Below are 27,890 nucleotides of genomic sequence, written 5' to 3'. Positions count from 1 at the left end.
AAATGTGTTATGTAATTTAGCCTCCTAATATTCCTCTTGAGTAGGTTTTATTATCTTTATATTTTTTTTATATAAAAGGAAACTGAAGCTTAGTCAGGAAATTATCTTGTTTAAGGTTCTGTAACTATTAAGTCAAGGAGCTAGATTCTACCCCCCAGATGTATGACTCTGGAATTCATTTCTAGATTATGGACACTGAGCTCTAGCGTCTGAATTTATGGAGGAAGAATCTTGTCTAGTGTGCCCAGCTTGCTGAAGGCAGGTTCTAACTCCTAGTCCAGTGCTCTTTTTCCATACTAGGTTCTCTCTTCAATTATTCTTTTCCTTTGTTCCCTAATTATTTTCAAAATCTTGCTTCTTCAACTGTATTTCAAGTTCAAGTGCATATGTAAGGAACAGGGTTGTATTCTTCGGTATCCAGTTTATATTTTTTTGTAATTCCCGGTTGCTTAGCACAGTGACAGATCCTCAAATTCTTGGTGACTTGAATGGTTGAAGAATTTAGTCTCTGAAATTCCATCTTGGATGGGGCAGAGGTATAAATGTATACAAATATGTATATACTTATATACATATACAAATTATGTGTACAAATATGTATATATTTATATACATATACAAATTGGGTTTTTTATCTTTGAGATGTTCAATTGGTACTTTGCAAGAATGGCTCTCAATGTTATTGGATCCATTTCACTGTTTTTATCCAATCTGACAATCTTTTAATTTTCATTTTCATAATTACTGATATTTGAAGGTTTATATTTACTATCTTACTATTTGTTTTCTGTTTGTTCTCCTGTTTTGTGTTTCTTTTTTCTCTTTTCTTCTTTTGGATCAATACAAAATTCATTTCCCCATCTGTTAACTTCTTTAGTTATACATGCTTTTACTATTTCTTTTAGTGGTAATCCTAGAGATTACATGTATTAATTATTTATCTCTTCCCAGCTAGTACTAGGACCTTGAAACACTTTAAACTTATTTACTTTTCTGCAGTCTTAGATGTTATTGTTATCCATTTTATATTACCTGCATTTTAAATTCCACAAAATATTATTTTTGTTTTACGCAGTTATTTTTTATATTTACCCACACATTTGCCCTTTCCATTACTCTCAGTTTCTTCCTACATTACTGTGTTTCCATCTATAATAATGTTCTGTTTTCCTGAAGAACTTCCTTTACTTTTTTATGTTTGGGTCTGCAGGTGACAAATTCTCATAAGTTTTATTAATTTAAAATGTTTTTATTTCACTTTTATTTTTTGAAGGCTATTTTTGCTGGGTATAGAATCCTAAATTGATTATTGTTTTTATTTATCACTTAAAAGATTTTTTTTCTGACTTCCATCATTTTTTTTTGTGGAGAAGTTGGCTATCAGGTTTAGTGTTCATCTTTGAAGATAATTCTCCACCCCTCTATAGACTTTAAGATTTTTCTCTATGGAAACAACTTAAGTGACAGTCAGTGGATGAATGGATAAAAAAAATGTGAACACACACACACACAGGAATATTATTCATCCTTAAAAACAGGGAAATCCTATCATTTGTGACAACACAGATGAACTTGGAGTGCATCATGCTAACTGAAATGAGCCAGACTGAGAAAGACAAATACAATATGATATCACTTATAGATGGAATCTCAAAAAAAAAAGTCAAGAGCCACTTGGCTGGCTCAATCAGAAGAACATGTAACTCGATCTTGGAATTGTGAGTTCAAGTCATGCTGGGTGTGGAGATTACTTAAATAAATAAAACTTTGAAAAATGATGAAAATAAAAAGTAAAAAAAAAAATAGACTCATATAACAGAAAATAGAAATTGGTTGCTAGGGGCTGGGGATGTGGGGCAGAATAGAGAAGAAAAACAGATTTTATTCTTTACTGTTAGTTTTCAGTAGTCTTACTCCAATGTGCTTAAGGTATTATTTTCTTTATATTTATTCTGCTTGATAGTCTTATCACTTCTTGAATCTTAATGTTTTTCTTTGTTTTGGAAATTTTTTGGCTGTTATTTTTTCAAAAATTTATTTTTGCCCATTTTCTGTCATCTCTTCCTCACATGCCTTTATATTAAACCTTACAGTATGTTTCATGTGTCTCCCATGCTCTTTTCTAATACTTTTTGTTTTTTGTCCCTCAGTTTGGATATTTTCTAATGAGCTATCTCCTCACTTAACTAATATTCTTTTAAGTTATGTTCAGCATGCAGTTAAAAAAATTAATCTCATTTGTTTGTATTTTGCTGTTCTTGAATTTCCAATTAATTATGGTTGGGGATACTGGTTATCTGATAAAACATTCATAGTTTCTAAAAAATTTCCAATACAATTTTTTTTTGTCTTCTGTTATTTTCATAAAGTTCTAAACAAAATAAAGTACAGTCTTCCCTTGAGTTACATGATAGTTAAGTTTTTGGATAATTCAGTACATATTATTACCACTCAATAAGTTTTTTTGTGTTTATATGTGAAACAAAGTTAGGATAATAACCAGGTAATTATAAACAGATTTTTCACTGACATGAATGTTTGCAAGGACATTTAAATGTCATCTGGAAATGGGACAGTTTTTCTTTGTGCAAGAGTGTCTTGCATGACATGAAATCTAGAATTTATGATCCGTATCCATTAAATGCCAGTAGCACCCCAACCTTCAGTCTTCAAAACAAATTTTCAAATGCCTCTTAGGGCAGCGTAGCCCCTGTTTAAGAGCTTGCTTTACATTAAATAGTGAGGTTGCCGGTAATGAAGTCTTTGAGTCAGGGCCTTGTTCAGGCCTGAAAACAGGCATATTAGGATGTGGCTTTTCCTGGTTGAATGTGAGTGTCAGTACAGCTCCCAGCCATTTATTGGATGGCCAATTTAACTAGGTCAACTGCTAAGAGCCTGGCTACAGGAAAAAAGAGGGGTTGAGGACATGCAGCAGAACTTCAAATGATACGTGCAGTGTTGGCATGCTGGAACATGGCAGTATCAGGCAGGTGAGCCTGGCATTCAGTCAGAAATAGAGGGGCCATTTCAGAGTAAAGGTCTTGACTGAGACCTAAGTCTAGAAGGCAGGATTTCAGATAGTGCATATTGAAAATGGCCATTGCAGGAGCAAGACTTTTATTGGGCAGCCTGGGGAGTGAAGTGCTATTGTCTATATATTTGGCTTTTCAGCAATTACATCACAAAATGGCTAGTGATTATCCAAATTTGAGAATGTCCATCCATCCATCCATCCATCCATCCATCCATCCATCCATCCATTAACCCAGTCAAAAACATTGTAAGTGCCTATTATGTTTTAGTCACTATGGGAACACAAAGCTATCTATATATAAAGAAATTGTCTCTACTCTTGGGAAGGGAGGGAGACAAATGAACAACAAATTATAAAACAAATGATAATGATCTAGTGGGAGAGGAAGACAAAATAAATAATATTAATACGAGATATAATGGAATAGCAGTAATTTAATTTCATGTGCAAATATTTTGGATGCGTATTTTTTTCCTTCATTTTCCTTAGGAGTGTGAAATGAAATGTGTAAGAGCTGAATTGTTAGAGGGAAAAATGTGATTATAAACTTAAGCTATACCAGGGTCTCCCTAGTATCTGACTTACTTAAAGTGGAAATATGAGGCAGACTTTTTATTCATTATAGAACTTTTTCTGCAGGTAACATCTCTAGAAATTTATGAGGGTTATTTTGTCATTGGATGTTCTTGGGTTGTCCTTTCACTGTAACAGAATTGTGTTAGAATAAATAGAAAGCTGTGCGTAAAAAATAGAAGAGTTACAGAGCTAAGCCTGTGTTTCCATTGCTTCAGAATTTGGAATATGAAGCACATTTACTGGGCATTTAATTTTATTCTACATTTTGAAGAGATTCTTTTTTTTTTTTTTTTTTTTTTTTTTTTTGGTATACTCTTCTAGGAGTGTAGTTTCCACAGCACTCTCTAGTGGAATATTTTGTAAACATTTAAGCTATGGGAAAGTTAACTCCTCCTTATCTTGTAAACTGGAGATTCCAGGAGGATTTTCTAAAGCTCTAAATGTTACAACTACTCTCTGTAGCAGAAAATAACATCATCAACTGGTTAAGGTTGTGACAGGTGACCAAACTCATATCTAACACTTAGTAAGTGCTTCCTATGTATCAGTCACTCTGCTAACATGTATATTAATTTAGGAGCACATTGGTGGCTCAGTCAGTTAAGTGTCTGACTCTTGATTTCGGCTCAGGTCATTATCTCATGGTTCATGGGATCAATCCCCATGTCAGCCTCTGAGCTGACAACACAAAGTCTGCTTTGGGATTCTCTCTTTTCTTCTCTCTCTGCCCTCCCCCCCTCAAAATAAATAAATAAACTTTAAAAAAAAGTATATTAATTTATTTCATCTTTACTATCACTCTTTGGTTCTGTCTTATCTGTATTATATGTTAGGAAACGGACACTCAGAAAAGCTAAGAGATTTGTCCCGAGATCCCACAGCTAGGGAGCAACTGAGTTGGTATTTGAACCCACGTTTACCCACTCTACTATCCTGATATTGCTGCTTGAGTTAATGTGGTGTATGACCTTGTGTTCACAGACCAAGGCTGTGGGTACAGAAGTGGTTATGGTTGGAAAAATAAAAGCTTCAGAATCTAATAGACACTGGTTCAAATATAGGTACCATCACTTATAAGCTTTGGTAATATTACCTAACTCCTATGAACCTTGGTTTCCTCATCTGTAAAGTGGGGATGATGATATCTATCTCACAATATTTTAGGGAGAAATATAAAAGATCTGAATGTGTCTCAGAGTCTGGAATCCAGAAAGTGCCATTTTTCTCCTTCTTCTTTTCTGGGCAAAATAGACCTGGGAGGAATAAGTCTTGCATTGTAAAAGTAGGGGAAGTTTTGGGAACATGGGGCAGGGAAATATTACCTTAGTCAAGGAGGCAGGGAGGTCCTCCCTGAGGAAGTAATATTTCAACTGAGACCTGGAGGACATGATGATGGAAGTTAGATTAAAAGGGGGTAGGAGTATGCTTTGCAGGCATGGGGAATATTTTAGGCAGATAAGTCACTTAACCCCACAGTCCTTTCCTCTGAAGATTTGTAGCACTGCCCTCTTGTGCTTCATTTTGGCTTGTAGAGTGAGAGATGGAAGTAAGCGTGATTTGAACTGGTAAGACTGCTATACAATAAAAGGCATTCTATTGTTATTGATATTATATGACAATAGTAGAGCATGGAAGAAAAAGGTGGGTTTGATTCCAGATCTATTCATGACTTATGTGCTGTGGACAATTCCTTCAGTCTTTTGACACCCTATTCCCTCCTTTATAAAATATAAGGTAGTGATACTTTGTTCACAAGTTGCTGGGAGGACCAATAAATAGGCTAGCGTGTGTATGGGGGACTCACGGAAATACTGGCACATGGCAAGAACTTGTTCCCTTTCCTTCCCCTGCCCCTGCCTGTGCTACCACACTACCCTAAGGAAACATATGTACAGGAACTTGATGTTAACTTGGCATGCTGTTCAGCGACTCTTGTCAGCCAGTTGAACAAAGACATTTTCAGTTATGTGTAGCAGCTGTCTTTTCATCTGTGATTCATGCTGTTGTTTCTGTATCCAAACTGATTTTCTTATAGCTGGTGCCTTTGAGTTTATCATTTTAAGACAGCTGGAGGAAGACATCAGGTACAAGCTAGTCTCTCCAGGATGCAGTAATGGGAAACTACTTAGGTCCTTGGTGTGGAAAACAACAAACTCCATTAAGGGGGCCTTATATGAAGCAAGCTTTTGAAATAGGTCTCAGACAGGAAGTGGTCTGCCATTTTCTCTCTCATTTGGCATTTGCTCCTCCTGAAAGAAGAGAATTTAATGTAAAGATAAGGACTCCTATCTTTCCTTAACAATATGTGTCTTCTGCTTCTTTTTATTTGAGCCTGGATAAGGAGCTTTACATGAACTTTAAAATGAGACTGAATGAAAAAGGTATTGTTTATCTAAGCTGTCTGAGGAAGGGCACTTGGGGAGAAGAATTGAACTCTAAAATAACCTTATGAAAGTTATTGATTCGTTTCTTTATGGTTCCTTGACAAACAAGAACATTATTTCCGTGCCTGAACTGGAGCTGGGTCAACGAAACTTTTTTTATGGATTATCTTTTCTGAAAACTAGACTTGTCAGAAAATAAACCTCCAGAAATGAAGATATGAGACCCAGTTGAATATTATGGCCTTCTCTTGAGTTGAAGGACAAGTAGGAAACACAATTAATTTTTAAAAATCTTACTGAGTGCAAGAAGGTTTGGGAATAACTCAAGAAGTTTAGATAAATGGCTCCCTGTTAAATATGTGATAGGTAGTTTGATTTAACTCCACCTCCCACATGCCAGTTCAATGCCCAGATCCTATTTACCTATGGTTGGCAGAAAAGGGAATACAACGTATTTGCTGTTGTTGTTGTTCTACCTTATATTTTAAAGGTGATTTTAAAAGATCATGTAAGTTTCATCTACTATGTGCAGATACTGTTCTAGACATTAGGGACACAGAAGTGAACAAAACAAACAAAATTCCTGATCTTTTAGGGTTATGTTCTAGTGGGAAAAGGAAAGACCATTAGTAAACAACTGTATAATATGATGTTAAGTGGTGACTACGAGGAAGAAAACCAAGTAAAGGAATAGATAGGTGCAAAATACTATCTGAGGAGATGGTATTTGAGCAGCCACTTGAATGAAATGAAAGAATAAGTCATGGTGATGTTTGGGGGGAAAGAGCACCCCAAACAGAGAGAGTGGCACATTCTAAGGCCCTGAGCTGGGAACATACTTGGTAGTTTCAGGAATAGCAAAGAAAGCCAGCATAGCTAGAGCCAGGTAAAAAAGGTTTCAGAGAGAGGGTAGAAAATGAAATCAGGGAGAGAAATAAGTTACCACTTGAACTTTTTAAGGAGGAGAAAAGCATGATCTGGTGCCATCAAGTTATGACAATCCTATCCTGAACCATCTTCATTTGAGATCCCCACTTTGGAGCCTGGTTTGCTCCAAGTTACAAGCTACCTTGTTCCCCAGAAGGTGCTTGGAGAGACTGTTAGCACCCACTTCCTCCAATGTGATTCCAACAGCTTTCATTTGTCAGTCCCAAACTTGTACCCTCACCATGCAATCTCCAGCTAGGTCTTCCCATTTGACTCAAGGAAGCTTTGGGTCTCCCAAGGGCTAAACATAAGGACAGAAGAATCAGTAATTCTTGATGCCAAGAAGATTTATCAAAATAGGAAAAGAAACTCATAAAAGCAAGAGTGTTGTACCATCTTCCAGAATATGAGTGTATAGGGACCTGATGCCCAAGCCGCCTATAGCTATCCTACCACTCAGAGAAGCCAGGGGTCCTGGTCCATGCCCCCCACCTGAGAGTTTCTCATCAGCTCTGTATCCCAGCATTGAGTCACCTAAAGATGGCTTTGAGAAGCTGAGGTTTTTGTGAAACTATTTTATTTAAAGAAATATTTTATTGAATAAATGGGAAATATACATGCCTATTATACTGGTCAGGCTTTTCTAGAAAATTTTAATATGCTAAAAAAATCACATAAATTATATATTTTTGTTACTGAAAAGAATAGAAACTGTAGATAGGATAAAGGGGAAAAAACCCAAAAAGTTACCTACAGTCCATACTGGAGAATGACCATCCTTCACTTACTACCTTATATAATTCCATATTTTGTTTCCATGCACATAAGTATATTTTTATTATAAAAATGGCATTATATTCTACATATTATTTTGTAACTTGAAAGCACAGCTTTGGGTGAGCTTTATTTCTTTTTTCTCATTTTTGGTCTAAGAAACCAAGGGAATTTAAAATGAGACGAATTAATAATTAAAATAGGGTTATTATACTATTCAAATTGAAGAAAATTTATGTTGACAGTTGATATAACTTCTCTTACAGAATACTGTAAATAATTTCCCCCCAGAAATTTTAGTACTGATGAGGGATATATTCACTGTATATGTTTAGCATGAATCAAATGTTCAATAAATACTTAACCAAGTGAAATAATTTATTTTTCTTGAATTACCTGGCTATCACTTTAAGATATTTGTAGATGGAGACACTGTATTATCTATAAGAGAATTTGATTCATATATTATTAAAATATTATAAACTGATTAACAGATTATATTTCGATTGCTTTTTAGGTTTGTCATAATCTAATACCTTAATCTATATTCTAGGGAAAAACTATTTTAAGACTTCTTTTGCAGAGTGTTAGATTGCAAGAAAGGATTATAAAGCAACAGAATTGCAACAGTAACATGGAAAATCTGTAAAACTTACTTTACAATGTTATTTCTTTGGACTTTATAGCTTTATCCAAAGTTTTAGCTATTGAGGAACTCTCCTATCCCTACCTTCATAAAGCAATTTTATGGAACCGTAGAAATTGATTCGTAAAGTTTTAGACCAGAAAAATATATGGCTGTCTATCCAGGCATTGGTAAAGTGCTCATTTTATTTTAAATTAGCCATAAATTACTTACTCTATTAGGACATCAATATAAGGAAGTTTTTGATAAGTCCGATGGCCAGATGAAGAAAAATTTTTTCAAACATGGTTTGATTCCAGTGAAGTAATAGCCATCAACATTATGGGGATTTTGTAGTGCTGTCACTTAAACATTGTTTTATCAAGATCTTGCATTCTAACTGGGATATCTCAATTTTCAGGGAGAGATGCTTTCTTGAGGGTTAGCAAGTACTCAGGATTGTTCATTAACTAATTCATCCAGCACTCGGGAGCCATGCTTGGTGAAGGGGATATATAGAGGAATAAAATGAGATCTCCTTCTTTAAAGAGTAATAGTCTGATAGGAAGACAGATTCATAAACACATTCAGGAAGGCCTCTTGGGCCCAGATAAATTTAACTTTGAATTAACATAAGGAAAAAATTATGCTTCTATGAGTGAAAGTAAAATATGATTCCATGTTTTTAGAGGATCCTATTTAAAGTTCAGTAAGCCAAGTGCAGTGACTGAGAGCTGCTAACAAGTATAATGGACTGTTTCAGAGTCTGGGGCCTCTGAGACAATAATTGACATGCAGAGAAGAAGTTGACCCCTGGCGTAAGAATGCCAGGCCTAGAGAGAGTGAAGGTGACTGTGCCTTAGAGCCGTACTGAGCTGAAGGGAGTCCATGGAGGTGGTAATGCCATCCCATATCTGCATGAAAGGAAGACATGGATTCCTGGTTATGTCAGCTCAGCGACACAGGGACTTTTCCAATTTCCTAAGTAGTCTTGAAAATCAATGTGTGGATTCATTCTTCCCTTCTCCTGCAATGTCCTGAATCCTTTCAGTCCTAGGGTCCTAATTAAATAATAATTTCACTCTGCTTTACCTGTGTGGCCTGATGTGGGAAGATGGGGAAGTCAGGTACTTATGGGACTGTTCTCACTCTGAGAAAAGAAAATGTTTAGGAGATGTTTGCTAAATGATCATGACATCTTAGAAAGCATTTGGATTAAAAATATATTACATTTAATAGGCCCTCAGTAAATTCTAGGCACTGTTCAGATCTCTTTAAATACATCATCCTATTTGATCCTTTCAACAACCCTATGAGTTAAGTACTTTATCATTACTACTTTACAGATAAGAAATTCTAGGCACAGACGCGTTAACTTGATAACAGACTCACTGTTCTTTTTGGTTTTTTAATGTTTATTTATTTATTTTGAAAGAGAGAGAGAGAGAGATTGAAAGAAAGAGAGAGAGAGAGAGAGAGAGAGAGAGAGAGAACCCCAAGCAAGCTCCATGCCATCAGCACAGAGCCTGATATGGGGCTCGAATTCACAAACTTTGAGACCTTGACCTGAGCCAAAATCAAGAGTCAGCGGGTGAACCAACTGAGCCACCCAGGCGCCCCAATGACAGACTCACTGTTGTGAATGGTGACACCAGGATTCAAATCCAGGCAGCTTGGCTCCTGACCCTGAGTATTTAGATCTCTTAGAGTTTTGTGAATTTGAGCAAATTACTCAACCTCTCATGTCTTGTTTCCTCATTCGTAAAGTGGGAATAGTCCTAATAATAGTGCCAGCACTACAGAGTTGTCACACATGTCAGTGCTTTTCAGAGAAGTGTGCACTAACTTCCCTCTCTGCTGGGCCCAGCCCTCTAGAATGATGGCAGAGGTCAGGAAAGCAAACTAGGCCACCCACCTCCAGTACTACAAATGCCTCCTCTATCAGTGCTTCTTGCTCCCAAAGTCATGCATAAGTCAGCATAAGATAATAGTCAATAAATGGTGGCCATTGGCTTTGTGAAGTTGTCATTTTTATTTAATCTATACCTTGAAACTGATATTGCATTCTCGAAATCAGCAAGGGACATATATTACATCGTTTACATTACAGGGAAGGAAACCTGTTTTTCCTTGCCTACTTGTCATTGCTCTTTCGCTTAAGAGGAGACTGTAGTTGGCACAGTATTGTCAATTTCAGAGGCATGTGCTATAACAATAAAAGAAAAAAACAAAGAAAGAAATTCAGAGGTATTCCAAATCAGGTTCTAGTACTCATTTGCTTTGGCTCAGAGTTTTTGTGAATTAGCCACTGGGAATGTTACCTTACCTCAGATATATTTTGTGTTTCTTAAATGACTTTGGGTTTGAAGCACATTTTCTAAGACCATTTTTCAGTGTGAAAGAATGACCTCATTTGTGCTTGGGAATGTTGTGCACCTCCATGTAAATCTGTACTAGCACTGGTATGGCAGACATGGTCTTCCAGAGAAACAGAGCCAAAAGGAGACATATGTGTATCTTTAAATATATATATATATATAAATGGGTTTGGGTTTTTTTTCCATGGAATTGGCTCATGCAGTTGTGAGGACTGACAAGTCCAAAATCTGTAGGGCAGGCCAGAAGGCTGGAAATTAAGGCAAGATTTGAAGTTGCAGTCACGAGTCTGAAATTTTGAAATTTGTAGGGCAGACTGGTAGCCTGGAAACTCGGGCAGAATTCCATGTTTTACTGTTGAGGTTGAATTCCTTCCTCTCCAAGAAACGTCAATTTTTGCTCTAAAGACCTTCAACTGATTGGATGAGGCTTATCATGTTATTGAAGGTAATCTCCTTTACTGAATCAACTGAGTGTAAATGTTAATTACATCTACAGAATATCTTAGCAACATGTAGGCGGTGTCTGACCAAACAACAAGACACCACAGCCTAACCAAGTTGACGTGTAACATTAACTATCCCACTTGGTCTCCGCTTTTTTGTGGGGAAGTCCCAGCTCATCCCGGTTCAAGTCAAAGGCCCTCATGTTCATAATTCGTAATAATTTGTCAGAATCTTATGGATTGTGCTCATATGCATGCTTCTTTTGTACCCCAATATGTTTAGTGTACATCTGGGCATACAATAGTTACTCAATATGTTGGTTGATCTGCTTCAAAAATATTGAACTACTTACCCAGGTCCTTGTGCTGTGAGCATTAGAATATGCAGTATGCAAGAGACAGAAAGTGAAGTCTAAGGTGCTGATGTTATCTACTGGCAAATCCTGCTTTTAGGATGCTGGTTACTCCCAGTCCAAGTGTCATTTTCCTTTAAACATGCTCCGATGGTTTCTGTTAGTTAACAACAAAGAGAAACTTCAAGTCAGGGAGCAGCGTGTCCTCCTGAGGTTTCAGGCCAATCGATGTTTTTTACTCTGGGTATCGACAGCTCTCTGCTGCATGCCCTTGTTTTTGGCTACGTGGGCTGACTGTGGTGAAATGGATTATACTGCTTTTATTGCCTCTCGGGGTTTAATCAGTGCCCAGCAAGCACTGTGTGTGCCTGTGACTTTCTGTTGCTTTTTAATTGTTTAGGCTGTGGGGCTGTTGATGGTGCTGCTTCACTGTGCTCATACCTTGACTGATCAGTTTTTAACTGAAAGCTTATGCTTCCTTGCAGGATGCCACAACTTGGAAGCCTGATTCATGCCAGAACTGCCGTTGCCATGGCAACATCGTTATCTGCAAACCTGCTGTTTGCAGAAACCCTCAGTGTGCCTTTGAAAAGGTATGTCATCCTAATTGTATCCTAAATGAACAGGTAAAGTCAGAGAAGGTTAGGGTTTCTGCATCTTTTCAGTCGTTTGTTTCTGACATCTATCCCAATCTCTAACTGGAAGCCTTACGAAATTCAGAAGAGAATTTTAACGTCACATCTAAGAATATCTTAATTTCTGTTTATTGAGAATTTACTCTGGACCAGGCACTCAGTGAAAGGTTTACAAACGTTATCCCATTTAATATCATGTGGGGCAAGTATCTTTATCCCCACTTTACAGATGAGGATATGAAGCCTGGAGATTTCAAGCAACCTAACCATGATTATGCAGTTAATCATCTGCTGCCCAGAGAGTTCCCTGGGGCTGACCAGTGCCAAAGCTGTTGATAATCACCACAACATTTACAAGCCATTGAATGGACTGAAAGTCATCATTGACTTCTTGAAGATGATTTTCCAAAAATACTATTTGTTCTCCCACTGACATTATTGTGCTGCCATTGAGCTCACTAAGACCTTTGACTGGAGAAATCTCCTGGTTGACCAAATATATGAGAGATATTTCCTCCTTTCCCCTTTGTTAAAAATTTTCAGTTTTTTTCTGACACATCTATTCTGTTAGAATATTTTTTCCAGGTGCTGACTCTTTTCTTTTTAAAGTGAATCTATTAAAAAAAAGCTTAAGCTTCAAATTTGAACATTTGAAACTTTGTGGAGAAGACTAAATTTTTTTCTTTAAAAAGCATTCTGTCAATTTCGCAGGTACAGTTTATTTTTCTCTTTCTCCCCCCCTTCCCCCCCTCCCCCCCCCCCCCCCCGCCTAATAATGAATCTTGAGACTTTATGCCATCTAGCGCTAATATGTTTCTGTTTGTTTCTAACGTTGGAGGGAAGGTTCTATCTACCTTTCAGTGTAGCCCTCAATTTCTTCATGGGTTTATTTCTGAGAAGCTGGGTGTACATCCAGTGTTGGTAAATTTAATAATCTTTTGTTGTAAATATGGGGCTTTCTTTTTTATGGAGCCAATACTCCTAAAAGATCTCTACTTTGCTGCTTAGCATGTTATGTCAGAATCTGAGCTGGTCATATAAAGGCCATGAAGATACACCCTCTTCTGCTGCACGTGAACAGCTGTGGTATCCTGTAAGAAGCCTGGAATGAAATGTTGGAAGATATTGATCATATTGCTGAAAATTAAATGTGTTCTGTACCAGGGCTCAGCAGATGAAATCTGGCCTGCCATTTGTTTTTGTATGGCCTATAACAAAAGAACACTTTTTACATTTTTAAAAGGTTGGAAAAAGATAAACAACAATATTTCATGGTATAAAAATTATATGGACTTAAATTTTAATGTCCATAAACAAAATTTTGTTGAAACACAGGCATACTCATTTGTTTATGTGTTATCTGTGGCTGCTTTTATAGCACAAGGACAAAGTTGTGTAGTTGTGACATAGACCAAATGTGGCCCTCAAAGGCTAAAATATTTATTATCTGGCCCTTTACAGAAAATAAGTTTCTGACTTCTGTTCTATACCAAACATGATGTTGTCCCTTCCCAATTTGCTTTTCTAATTTTTCTCATCTCAGTAAATGTCAACTCCTTTCTCCCAGTTGCTCAGGCCAGAACACTTAGCATCATCCTTGACCTCCCCACCACCTCCTACATCTCACATCCAGTGCATTAGCAACTCCCCAGCTTTCTTCATAAAACCGTAGATCCCAAATGTAATTTCCCTGCTCTTAGCTCTGGTTCTACCTATTATCATTTTTTTGTCTGTATTCTCACTCTAGCCTCATGTTTCACTGTTTCTGGATCTGCTTCTTCACTGTAATCTTGATTTAGCAACCAGCATTATCCTATTAAAAATTAAGCCATATCATGTTGGTTCTCTCCTTAAACTCCTCCGATGGCTTCCAATGGCTTCTTTTCTCACTTAGAGTAACTGCTCACAGTGTCCTGTAAAGTACTACTGTACCGCTTTAATTAATCTACTGTTTTCTTCCTTGCTTACCCTGCTTCAGGCACCAAGCCTGCTTGGTGTTCCTGGATATGTCAGGCCCACTTTCGCCATTTGGGCCTTTGTACTGCTTTTCCTGATGAAATTGTTCATTCTCTGGAGATATATATATATATATATATATATATATATATATATATCAATCACTTGATTCTTTACCTCCTTTACCTCCTTTAAGTTTTGCACTAATGTCATTCTATTTAAAATTGCAAATCTCGGGGCGCCTGGGTGGTGCAGTCGGTTGAGCGTCCGACTTCAGCCAGGTCACGATCTCGTGGTCCGTGAGTTCGAGCCCCGCATCGGGCTCTGGGCTGATGGCTCAGAGCCTGGAGCCTGTTTCCAATTCTGTGTCTCCCTCTCTCTCTGCCCCTCCCCCGTTCATGCTCTGTCTCTCTCTGTCCCAAAAATAAATAAACGTTAAAAAAAAAAATTAAAAAAAAAAATTGCAAATCTCGGGGCACCTGAGTGGCTCAGTTGGTTAAGCATCCAAATCTTGATTTTGGCTCAGGTCATAATCTCTTGGTTTGTGAGTTTGGCCCCATGCTGGGCTCTGTGCTGACAGCATGGAGCCTGCTTGGGATTTTCTGTCCTCCTTTCCCTTCCCCACTCCCTCTCTCTCTTAAATTAATAAATAAATAAAACTTGAAAAACATTGCAAATCTCTACCCCACCACACATTTCCTATTCCTCCTCCATGCTTTATTTTTCTTCTTGGCACAAATATCTGACATACTATATATTTTACTGATACTTCTTGTTTACTGTCTCTTTTATTCACTGTATGTCCTCAGCACCTACAATAGCACCTGACACATGGTAGGCACTCAATAAATATTTTTTGACCGATTGGATGAATGAATGAGAGATAAGGCTAGAGAGTTGGTAAGTTCGAGGTTATGGAAAGCCTTGTACTATGCTGTACTATGGAGCTTGGGGTTCTATTTTTAAGATAATAGATTACTAATGAAGATTTCAGACATGTGGGTATAATTTCCAACTTTTAAGAAAGATCTCTTTGGTTTTTCTAAGATAATGCATATTAGAAATGAGGAGATCAATTCAGAGGCCATGAGAATAATCTAGATGAAGGGATGAGCACCTGAATCAGAGCGCCAGTAGTGTAGGGCTCAAGAGGAAAGGGCAGGTTCAAGAACATTTAGGGGATAACTAGGCAGAACTAAATGAAGTTAGAAGAGTGAGGGAAAGGAAAAGGAGATATGACTCCCATATTTATGGTTTGATGATTTGTTAGCTGAGCCACTGACTGATATTGAAAATATGTGATAATGAGGACAAGCATTCTGTCTGGGAGGAAATGATGATTTCACTTTAGGGAACATTGAGTTTGAAATGTCCATGGAGAAGCCGGGTGGGCATGTCAAAAAGGGAGCCCATATATGAGTCTAAAGCTTAGAGGAGAAGGCAAGGTTGGAAATATTGTGTGGGTATTATTAGCATATAGTCAGTAGTGTAAACCTTTAGATTTAATGAGCTCATATAAAGAGATTTTGTGAAGAAAGAGTGTAAGATCAAGGATGCAATTTGGGGAGCACAGTCATTTACAAGGAGGTGAACATAAGAGAGGGATCTTAGGAAGATTAAAGAGATGTGGTCAAAGAGGTAAGAGGTAAGAAGTGGCCAGAGAAGGGAGCAGTATGATGATAGTCAGGAGAGTAGAGAGTTTCCAGAAGGAGTTTGTATCAACAGTGTTGATCACAAGCCACCTTGAAGATGGTGTCAGTAGAGTGGTGGGAGAGGAAGCTATATCACAGAAGTTTGAGTGAATAGAAAGTAGGGAAAGGAAGCCAAGTAAAGGCTGCTCTTGCAGGGACCTTTGCTGAGACTAGAAGGAGAGAAATGGGGCATTAGGCAGACACCAGTCATTTGTGAAGCTTCTTTGAACCTCTCATCCCTAACCATTGAGCCTTCCTGTGTTGCTGCTTTTCTTATAGCTCTTAAGTAGACTGCAAATGCCTACTTACTTGTTTGCTTCCTCCTCCAGACTCTTAGCTTCTTGAGAGCAAAAACCATGTCTTCTTCACGATTGCAGCCCATCGAACAGCACAGTGTACGACGCTTCGTCAATACTTGCAGAATGACCAAACAAGAGAAGGGAGAGGGTTTTGTTTTTGTTTTCATTTTTTGATATTAGCATGATACAGACATGATCATGCTAGGAGGAAAAACGGTGGTGACCTAGAAGAGAGAGAGAAGCTGATGATATGAGAGATGGGGTAGGGAAGACAGACAGAATGAATGAATTAGAAGGAGTGGTTTTTGGGAAGCAGAGTGTGTGGGATCCAGAGGTTGGGGTAGGGAGGCCAACCTCATTCTCTAAAACGGGAAAGAAAGAGACATGGACAGATACAGATATAGTTATATTTGTAAGTAAAAAAAGGGACAGGAAACTGAAGTAGTTCATATCTAACCTGACTTTGTGAAGATTTTGAGATTTGGTTGGGAGCAGAAAGAGAGTGGATGTTAGGAGCTGTCACTGAGAAGAGAAAGGGACTGACCAAGGTTGAGGTAAAGTATGTGTGCGTGATATTAAGGGCCGATGGAGCAGGACATCAGGAACCTGTGCGGGTACCAAGCTGCATAATGGGATAATTTTCTCATCAATGTTTACTAGCCAGAAATGACAAATTGTGGAATAGATCCTGGATTAGGCTTTTCCATATCAATGGAGAGAAAGAATAAATATACAGTAAGGATTGGGCATTGAGGCTAACATGAATAGGAAAATGAGGCCATTTGGGAGCTGAATGACTTCGAGGGAAAAAAGTGTCATTCTGCTGAAAGACGTGAGATGGTGGGGGTGAGGGTGAGAGAGAGATAAAGTCCCGAAGGTTCAGATTCAGAGAGTTGAAGGTTTCTGTTATAGAATAATTTGGAGTGTAGATAGGTCCCAAGGTCAACCATGACCATGTGGGGACTCAAGTGAAGCAGAGAGGAGGATTGTTTGAATTGAAGTGGTTAAGAATGTACAAGGATAGAATGCCAGTTTCATGGACATTGAAGTTGTCCAGAATTATATCTAGACATAGTGTAGAAAAGAAACTGCGACCTCGGAGCCAAGTCTTTAGTGAGTGAGTATGAAAGAGTGATCAGAAAATTGGTGAATGATAGTAATAAAAAGAATGACATAATTGAAGACTGCGAAACTCTAAGGAGTTTCCTTCTGTGTAAAATGAGAGGGTTGGACCAAATGATCCAACCATAAGAAATTTCCTACTCCAGGATCATGTGAGTATATCATAGAGCACTTGGGTTCTTTATTTTAAGTAATGAAATAGATTATGGAGTGATAGAACTACAAGAGGCCTTTGGAATTAATTTAGTCAGACTTTCTCATTTTATAGACAAAGAAACAGACCTGTAGGGGTTTAGTCACTTGCTCAAAGACACAGAGCTAGCAAGTGGTCCAGCCATGACAATACTTTAGGCCCTGACTCATGACCGAATATAATTTCTACTCTACCATGTTGTTTTTAAGGTTTCCTTTGTGTTTCTCAGCAATATGTGTTGTCATTCAAATCTGCTGTGGTATACTTACATTAGTTCACGGCACAGGTTAATGAATCACCATTGTACCCTAAGTTATTATTATTAATAAATAACTTTTGTTACTCTCATCTTTTAAAAATGTTTAAAAGTCCTTTTACAATTTGTTTTACTCGTAGATTGACTGGAAATAATCTATTGTCAATGGAAATTCTGATACATGTTTCCTCTTTTTCTGTCAATTTATCTATCTATCTATCTATCCATCCATCCTATCCATACTTAACAGATTCTATATCCAGTTCCTATATCTATCTAGAATAGCTAGCTGGAGAGCTAGCTACCTAGGAATAAGGAGAAAGACAGAGACAGAAAAATATTGAGAAAAAGAGAACAGAGGTATTTAGAACCTTAATTATTTAACCCAGTCCTGTGGGGACCAATCCTCTCCTCAGGATTTCTGGAGAATATATATGTATAGAGGAGGGCAATACCATGCAAGGGAACACCATATTACATGTGGGGTTTCGGCTGCAAGCCTCAATGCAGCTAATAATACTATTTACCTAATTAAATTGTGAGAATTATATATTGTGTATATACAAACATAATACATATATAGACATACATACACACATATATGTATATGTATATGCACATACATGTATATGCTTACAAGAGTACCTGGCTATTCTAAGTACTCAGTTAAGTGTTAGCTATCTTTACCAAATGATCATCATAATTATTGTTGGTTGATTTTTGTAGATCCTATGCAAGTAATCTTGCCCAGAAACCCTAGCAATTTTCACTGATGTCTCTTGCGCATACAGTTACTTCCCACTGTTCCTCAATGCAAACCCTAGGTTTATGTGTTCCATGCAGCTCACAGCTCACAGGGCTATGCAAGGTTACATGGTCACGAAGCAAGAACTCTGTCTCTCCTTCTCTAAGCGCCCACATGCAAAATCTTTTGCTCTTCCTTTAGACCCAATCACCTCTTTTATGTTCTACCACAAGTTCAATAGTTAGACTCAAGCTGGGGCCCCCCACTGATGTTCACAAATAAATAATATTATATTATGAAATGAGTTTTGAGGGCCAGTCTGAAAAATCAGTTTTTATAGAAAACAAAACTAATTTGGGTGCATAAAATGGTCCTTGATTTTATCTGCCTTTCTTCCTTGCTCCCTGCTTCCATGTTAGAATATAAACAACACTTGGATTACCTTATTTTCTATCTGTGTGAAATTCTTAATGCAAATTAGGCTAATATGTTTTCTACAGTTTACTGTGAAAATCAGACAAGTATAGTTTCCTTTTGGGTTCAGAGAGCACTGTTTTGAAAAGTCACTAATGTTGCATAGTATGAACAATTTTATAAAACCCCATATTGTATATTTTGTCAAGCGAATAGGAGGCATTTGGTGATCACTGTTGCTAGATAAAATTGTATTTATCTGTCTTGTGGATTAACAGTGGTAAAATCTTAGTCCCATTTCTCACCCACTCTTGTGGATGTAGTTACATAAAATTAGAATTCTCTTGTAGGTACATTTTTTTAAATGGAAGAAACCTCAAATATCAAAGAAACATTAATACACACACATGCATGCATACACACACACACACATATTTTCATTCTACTGGATGAATTCTTTGTAGACTTTTATTCTGTGGACAAGCTGTGATTTCCTGGCTAATGCAGGCTCTCTTACCATTTTTGGTCAAAATCACTCATTGCCCAGTCTGTCACTTCTTTAAGACTTGTTGAAATGCTAAGATTTCTAAGTGGAAAAGCAAGATGAGTCAGAGGATCACTGGGCCCCAAAGACAAACATATGCTCTTTGCTCCACAGTTTTAATAACGCTTGGATAGATGGAGTCTTCACAGTGGCAAATGGATGGTTAGTTAACATGACAACTTCCCAGGAGATCCCGGGATATCACGTGGTAGCCCGTTCCTTTGATAGTATCGCATCTCGATAGGAAACACTATTCGAATTACAGTAGCCCTGAAAAACAATGTAGATCTTTATTGGAGTCCAGGAACTCTAGCTGGCTCTCTGCAGTACACGTGATACCTTCACAACAATGCTGTTTCCTCTCTCAGCTTTGTCAGTCCCCTGCCCCATGTACCTTGCTACTCTGTTCAGTAAAAGTGAACATCAGAACTTCATCCCCCTCCCCACCCCCCACTGGCTGCAGCAGGCCTCCACAGGTAGCTAGAAGACCTGCCAGTTCTGTGGCCACCCCACCCCCACCCTCATCCCAAGTCTTCTCTTCTCAGCAGAGGGAAACAAACTTTTCAGGGAGATACAGCTCTTCTCTCACCCCAACTTCTTTTCTTGTGTGACACTCAGATGGAACATTTCTAGCGAATAAAATTCTCCACTTCATTACATGTGAAGAGGTGTAGACAATTTTCAAGGAAATTGCTTTCACAGGGGGGTTCGTTTTAACTTTGAGAAAAGCTCATCTTGACAGAGAGAATCCTTTTTGTCAGTTTATTTGGTTTATCCCGTCTGTTGTCACCCGTGGAAACTCATGAAATTTAGTGTATCTGAGATGACTTGGGGTCCCATGAGCCACTGTGAGTGTGTTTCCTGCTGCTGTTTTACACTGAGCTGTTTTTAAATGCTCAGGGAGAAGTGCTTCAAATAGCTGCCAACCAGTGCTGCCCTGAGTGTGTGTTGAGGACTTCCGGATCTTGCCATCATGAAAAGAAAATCTATGCGGTAAGTGTTTTCTGACCTACGGTTGATTCTATGCCTGTAGATCATTGACAAGGGAAAGCTGAATGCTGAACTTGTGTTGACAAGAGAGGTTTTTTTCTTTGCCTGGGCTGTGGAGGACCTGAGGCCCATCTGACTTTCCATAGGCATTTGGGTTTCTTGAATAAAATTAAAATGGTTCTACTTATTTCATAGGTCCTATGTAAATATTTGTAGATTGAATTTGTGTCTATAAAGCATAGTTCGACAATGTTGATTGAAGAAGTTGTGATGCTGAATAATGAAGTTACCACCTTGTCTCTGTATCACATATATTGTTTCCCTTTGATAATTACAAACAACCCTGAGTGAGTGAATAGGGCAGATCTTATTACTCCTGTATTGTAGATGAAAAAGTTGAATTGTGAAGAGCTTAAGGTACTTGCCCAATGTCTTGTTACTAATAAGTGGTATAACCTGACCTAGAACCTGGGTTTTCTTACTCCTAATTCAAGGCTCTTTCAATTACGGTAAGGTTTCTACACTTCAGCACTATTGACATTTTAGGCTTTGTGGTGGGGCCGAACTATGCCTTGTAGGATATTTAGCAGCATTCCTGATTTTTACCCTCTATATAGACGCTGGAAGCACCCTAAGTCCTGACAACCAGACGTGTCTGCAGGCATGGACAAATTTCCCCTAAGGGACAAAATGCTCACGTACCCCCATTTAGAACCACAATGCTAGAAATCAATCCTAAAGTTCTTTTATTATATTTTGTCATACCAGATCCTTTAGGATTAATTTATAGACATTAAGTACTGATTAAAAAGTACAATTGCAAGGTTTCTTATAGGACTTATGAAAATGGAATGGGTACAGTTCATCTTTACTTACACCTAAACGTTACCCTGAGGCAGTAGGTGATGTTGAATGTGGTAGAAAGAGGCTCTTTGCTTTTAATCCTCATCTTCCACCTGATACAAACCCCTCCCCAAGTTAATGCCTCTGCCCATTCAGGTTAGTGGGATTTGATATACCCACTCTAGGCTGCTATTCAGAGTGTGTACCTAAAACTCGGTGAGCATAGTGTACTTTCCCCGTGGGACAGGATCATCTCCCTTGAGCCACTGTCTCCTAATTACCTGACGAAGCCACTCTTTCAGTTCTGCACAATGTGTTGCTGAAAGACACCCAAGCAGGATCTATGCTGGGAATGTCTTCATACCACATATCACCCTTTGCTGCTCAATTCAGTCTTCATTATGTGGAGTGGTGTAAACCTTGCTGCTGAAGGGGACCCCTTTGAAATGGAAAGTGCTGCAGAGCATAATGGTGGTGGAAGTAATGCCAGGTCATAATGATTTGAATAGGTGTGTGGTTCAAGGTCAAAAGCACCAAGCTGAATCTCGCAAATGAAGGAGCACCTAGTATCCAAAATAAGGTCAGGGGACAATCAGACGTCTCGAGTGAGTGAGGATACTAGGGACATGGAAAATCAGAATTCAATAAATCTTTGTAGTTTAATGACATTTATCATTTGTTCTCTTGTGTTATATTTTTGCACATGCACAATCTTCTTATCTTGGTTTAAGATGCTTGAGAACATTGACAGTATTTTCTGCATCTTTGTAGTGATCTTCCTTGCTTCCCACCTAACCAGGCACTTGATGCTAAACTTTTCCCAGAGTGGGTGCTCAGTAAACATCAATGGAGGATTCAAACAATGAACAAATTCCTTCTCCAACTTATCAATCTCCTTGTCCCAATGGCATGCTGGTCATTGACCAACGACCTATGTGGCTGGGTGGTTCTAGGACCACCGATCTGCTGATGGATTAGTGAAGAAATGAAATCCTCTTGTCCTCCAGCTTTCTCTGGAAGAGTTCAGAAAGCCCTCTTTCTTCCCCCCATCCCCCTACCCCATTCTGCTGTATTACATCACATGGAAAGCTCTAAACTGGGTAAGAACATATCCATGTGTCGTTTTCCCATATGCAACTTTCAAAACGTACTCCTCAGAAAATATTATATTTCTGGTACTTGATGTAAGTGAGAAAAAGCTGAATTTCAGGAACTCTATTTTGAAGGAAAAAAATCTCTAGTGGTCTACTTCTTCAAATAGAGATAGAATAATGTTTTTTTTAAGCGGAGACAAAAAAAATTTCCTAATTTTAGTCTTAATAAGGTTAAAATGATCATGTTTCTTGCCTTTCTGCCCTTCCTTCCTCTCACTTTTTTCACTTCCCCTAGATTCTTGCCAAAGCCTTTTTAATATTATTTGTTTTCTTTTGTGGCTTAAATACTTGTCTGGGTTTGCTCCAACTCTCACCTTGTTGCTTGTATCACTAGGTTTTTTCCTGAATCTTAGAGGGTTTTGGGGTTTTTTTGTTTGTTTGTTTGTTTTTGACCCTTTCTGCTTGCTTAGGAAGCAGTCCAGAGCACTCCTTTCTCATGGAACAGCAATAATCTTCTCTTTAGCCTCTGGCTTGCATCCCATAGGGCAGGTCATGGAGATGCTCTCCCTGTAGCTACAAAATAGCCCGATATTTTAAGAACTTTAGAATGGTGATCCACGGTGAAAGCTTTCTCCTAAGAGAGGGCTTTACAAGAGTCTGTAGGAAGTGTGGCAGGAGGGGAATTAGTTGAAGTGATACTGTCTCAAGAGAATAGGGTTGAAGGAAGCAAAGGAAAGTCAAGGATGGGTCCAGCCCAGGGCAGCACGAGGAGGCCACCCTTTAATGAAACAGCCTCGCCTCACTAGAGGACCACCTTTGTTTGCAGGGTAAACAGCTTATTACACAACCAGCCTTCTAACAAGTCAGGACAAGTCCCGACATCTTCCCTGGAGTGAGGAAAACACATGAGCCATTTGGCTGACTCCAGGTTATTTGAGAGTCTTACACGGGCTTATTACAGCCAGCATTTGGGGGACTATTTCATCCATGACCTCCCGAAAGCTATCCCTTCAAATTAGTGTTTGGATCTCTGCCCAGCCTTGCCAACCATTCAGGGAGACAAGCCTGAAATATGTTTTCCTAAAGAGCATTGGAATGCTTTTCCCTGTTCTTTGCCCCACAAATTAGCTTGTGAAACGGAGGGAAGAGGACCATTAATCCTCTCTCTTTCCCTTTTTTACTAATTGAATCCCATCACTAGATAATGTCAGGTCTGAGAAGATAGTGTGTGGAGATTCACCGAAAAAGTGGTGATGCCCTAGTGCCCACATTCGATTGAATAGAGGAGAGAGGTCTGCTCGCCTTGCCGTCTGTGACGCTAACAGTACTAATTTATGTGTGTGAAGGAAGAAATGAATATTGAATTCCGTAGCCTTGTTCTCTTCAAAGTAGAGGATGTAATTATAATATGCACTGAACATTCCCAGATAGTTAGTATTCTGGATCTATAACTTCATAACAGGAACAAATTATACAAAGAAAAATTATTTTATTGTTCCGTCAGTAAGCCAGGCAAATACTTTATGACCTTATCTTTCCTTTGGACTTATGTCAACAGCCAGGCCGACTTATTAGTCGGCTATGCAAAAGAATATATTTAAGATGTTGTCTGCAGAATGCACTTTTGTCCCATGTCAAAATCTCATATTTTCAAAAGGTATTAATGAGGTTAAGATGACACAGCTAAAACCAGATCTGGGGGCATTGCTTTGTGTATCTATTATTCCTTGGCTTTACAAAGCTCTCTTTGCTGCCACAGTGTTTACAAAAAGTGAGGCTTTTGTAAATGGGTATAGAGAACACTAGGAAATTATATATAAATGTATATATATGTAAAATTCTATAATTATAATTATATTGTGTTATATTATAATTATAATGTATATATATATATATCAGCATGTGCCAAGCCCCTTTATCTCTAATCTGCCTCTGCTCAGGGCGACATCACTGTTTTAGCTATAGGTGTAGGAGAGGAAAATGGAGTGGACTTATGTGACTTTTTCCCAAGAGAGATGTGGGAGCAATTTGTCTTCATCACTCTGTGCACTTTGTTATTTTTTTAAATGCTTATTTATTTTAAGAGAGAGCACAAGCAGGGGAGGGGCAGAGAGAGAGGGAGAGAGAATCCCAAGCAGGTTCCACACTGTCAGCCCAGAATCTGACGCAGGGCTCCAACTCAAGAACCATAAGATCATGACCTGAGCTGAAACCAAGAGTTGGTCGCTTAATGGACTGAGCCACCCAGGCGCCCCTCCCGCCCTCCCTTTTTTAAAAAAATGTTTATTTATTTTGAGAGAGAGAGAGAGAGAGAGAGCGAGCACACAAGCAGGGGAGGGGCAGAGAGAGGAGAGAGAGAAACTGTGCCCTTTGGATCACCCTAAGGATCTTCTTCTGTGGCTTTGACACCAAGCATTGGAGATTCCCCACCAAGTGTTTGCTGTTATTCCCATAATTTTCAAGCTTATTGTGAAGGGAGAATCCCCTGCCTCGTTTTATGTCTCTTGAGTTAGATAATAGATGCACATCATCAGAGAGCTTGAAGGTACTGACGAGATTAGCTAACACAACCCTCTCATTTTACAGATGAAAAAATGTGGTGATTGACAGGTTGTTATTGTAATTAATTTTTGTGGTCTCTGTGTGAAAGGTCGTGTGATTGCAAATGTTTAAGAAACAACTGTTAGTGTTTCTTAGTAGCAACAGAACAAGCTCTTATTTTAATGAAGTGAAATGTCAAGATGTTTAGAAGCAATCTTCTGACTTTTAATAGATAAAGAAGTTCACTTCAAGCTGTTTTATATGCAGCCTTCACATTTTAGTTTATTTAAGACATATAAATGATTCATTCGATATTTTAAACAGTAATTTGCCTTCTGACGACAAAAGTAAAAATATGTTTATGGTGAAAATTGGAAAATAAAAAAGTGTATAAGCAGAAAAAACATCATTGGTAATTCTCAAGCTATGAAAATCACTGTCGGTGTTCTCTCAGTTTTTTGGAGAGGAGGTAGCAGGGGAGATGGATAGATAGAGATACATGTTCTTACGTAATTATAATTATACTGTGTGTACAGTTTATGTCTTACTTTTTAAATATAACGTGTTGTGTATAGTTCCCTGGCACACCTTGGAGAACATGATTTCCTATTGTTAGGGATTTGTATAGCTTCTAATTTTCATGATCATATTTCCAACTTTGGTACATAAAGAACAATGAAATGGAATTCCTTATATTTAAACATTTTGTGTGTTGTTGATCATTTTCTTCAGATAACTTCTTTTAAGTGAAATTAGTCGGTCAAAGCATCTAAAGATTTTTTAAAATTTGTTTTAATGTTTATTTATTTTTGAGAGAAAGAGACAGAGTGCGAGCAGGGGAGGGGCAGAGAGAGAGGGAGACAGAATCCAAAGCAGGCTCCAGGCTCTGAGCTCTAGAAGCTGTCAGCACAGATCCTGATGCAGGGTTCAAAATCACGGAGTGTGAGATCATGTCCTGAGCCTAAGTCAGACGTTTAACCGACCGAGCCACCCAGGCAAAGCATCTAAAGGTTTTGATTATTGAAGCTGTGACATCTGTGATCATTAAAATTCAATTTTAAGTTGTCTGTGTCTAATGAGAAATCCAGTGGGAATATCACGGCTCGTGCCGCCTTTCTTCAGGTGTGATTACCCTGGGTAGGCCCCACCTGGCTGAATATTCCAGGTGCTGTGGTGAGGGAAGGCTCTGTGAAGGAGAAAATGCCATTCCACTGCTGTTTCACCAACACTACTATGAATTTTAAACTCTTCCTATATCTGATATTAAGAAGTATTATCCAATTTTATTTTAATTAATATTTCTTTGCAATTTATAGCATTAAATATTCTATAAGCTTGTTTTCTGTTGTTTTTTTTTCTTACTGCTTGGAAATGACTTTATATAATAGAGTTTAGTTCTAATTAATATAATTTCCAATTTTTATCAGCTTGCCGTTTGCCTTTTGACTTTGTTTATAATGTATTTTTGACAGACTTTAAAAATTTTAATTCATTAGAGGGGCGACTGGGTGGCTCAGTTGGTTAAGCGTCTGACTTCGGCTCACGTCATGATCTCATGGTTCGTGGGTTCGAGCCTTGCATCGGGCTCTGTGCTGACAGCTCAGAGCCTGGATCTTGCTTTGGGTTCTGTGTCTCCCTCTCTCTCTGACCCTCCACTGCTTGTGCACACACACACTCTCTCTTTCTCAAAAATAAATAAACTTAAAAAAATACAATTTTAACTCATTAGAACCTATCAGTTTTTCTCTTACAGTTTCTTTCTTTGCTTTTATGCTTAGGCTTTTCAAAGTATAAAGGTCATTTGCCCCCTATCTTTTATTAGTTAATAGTTTATTAGCAAGTTGTGGGCTTGCCCATTTATATGCTGTACTAAATTTGAAATTTTATATTTAATTATAGCAGAAATAAAAATTGGTGGTAGAGGACTTGGCCTTGATATTTATGTCCATTTCTATGGTCACAGATAGCACACGAGTGTGAAAAGGAGGAGGAAGGCTGTGAACTCAACACAGTGGAAAGAGGGGAGAGGATTGAGCACCCTCTACCTGCCACCCTTCCTCTCCCTTGCCTGCTCTTTAAAAAACTACCTCATATAATACTTATAGTAACCCAGTGAAGGGGATGTTGTCATACCATTTCAGTTTTTCAGACCAGAAAGCTGAGATTTAGAAAGATTAAGTCACTCACCCACAGTTCCTAAGGCAGGGAGGGCTGAGCTGGGAGCTTCCAAGGAAACACTTGATGCATCTGATTCAGTGCATACTTGCATTATTGTTCTCTTGTGCTCCAGAAAGTCCATCTAGAAGAAAGTAATCTCCATGACAGTAAGGTGAGGACTCGGTTCCCAAATAATTGGATGACTGTGAGTGCCTATTACTATCATTATAATAATAGCACAGGTTATTAGTAACGTCAGACGTGGCTTGCTTGCAACCTGGCTGTAATTTGCAGAATAATGGGGTACTGACTTGTTTAGGTAAGACAGAGTTCTTTTGTGTTTGGGAATGCTGAATAACTATTCTGGATGCTAGCTTGAGAAGCAAGGGGACATTTATTTTCTATGCTTCTCAGTCGCACAGTTGTAATCCCCAGATTATATTTAGGTGATTGAGCACCTGGAATGTGTGATGTTTTTAGTAGAAATCTATACATGATTTGTGCTGGATCAGTTATCATCATATGTTGCATTTAATAGAGGCAAAGGAAATCAGTCTCCAAATATTTAAGAAAATGTTATAGGAGGAAAATTTCATTCATTAAACTTATCTCCCCCTCCCCCCACACACACATCTTGTAAAAGGCCACCATTATTCCATTCTGCCATATTTTGATAGCTACTTTCCCAGGCAATCAACATATTTGTAGCTTTTTATATTCAGTGTTCACCACCCCCAATCTGCATCATATCTGAGGGGGGCTCATTTAAATATTTTTGGTACTCAGTAAGTCACAGAACTCAAAACAGGGATCTGTTAGATCACTGATACAGTGCTAGCTTTGGGAACATCATATCCCAATCTGAAGTGGATTAGCAGCATTCTGTGTATGTAGATGGGCTCAGAGTTGGCTCTGT

At 38.3% G+C, this 27,890-nt stretch overlaps 1 protein-coding gene across 1 annotated transcript in view; it reads left to right on the top strand.

Moving 5' to 3' along the window:
- FRAS1 (Fraser extracellular matrix complex subunit 1) overlaps positions 1–27,890 on the top strand; it is a 438,063-nt gene that overhangs the window by 148,676 nt on the left and 261,497 nt on the right. The window contains exons 3-4 of the mRNA XM_086704782.1: positions 11,980–12,087; positions 20,250–20,342. Coding sequence (XP_086560908.1) covers positions 11,980–12,087; positions 20,250–20,342 — 201 coding nt within the window. The remainder of the gene's footprint in view (positions 1–11,979; positions 12,088–20,249; positions 20,343–27,890) is intronic.

Source organism: Puma concolor, chromosome B1 (genome assembly GCF_028749965.1).
Source record: "Puma concolor isolate L17-30 chromosome B1, mPumCon1.1.hap2, whole genome shotgun sequence".
Classification (NCBI taxonomy): Eukaryota; Metazoa; Chordata; class Mammalia; order Carnivora; family Felidae; genus Puma; species Puma concolor.
This window is presented reverse-complemented; position numbering and strand designations above follow the sequence as displayed.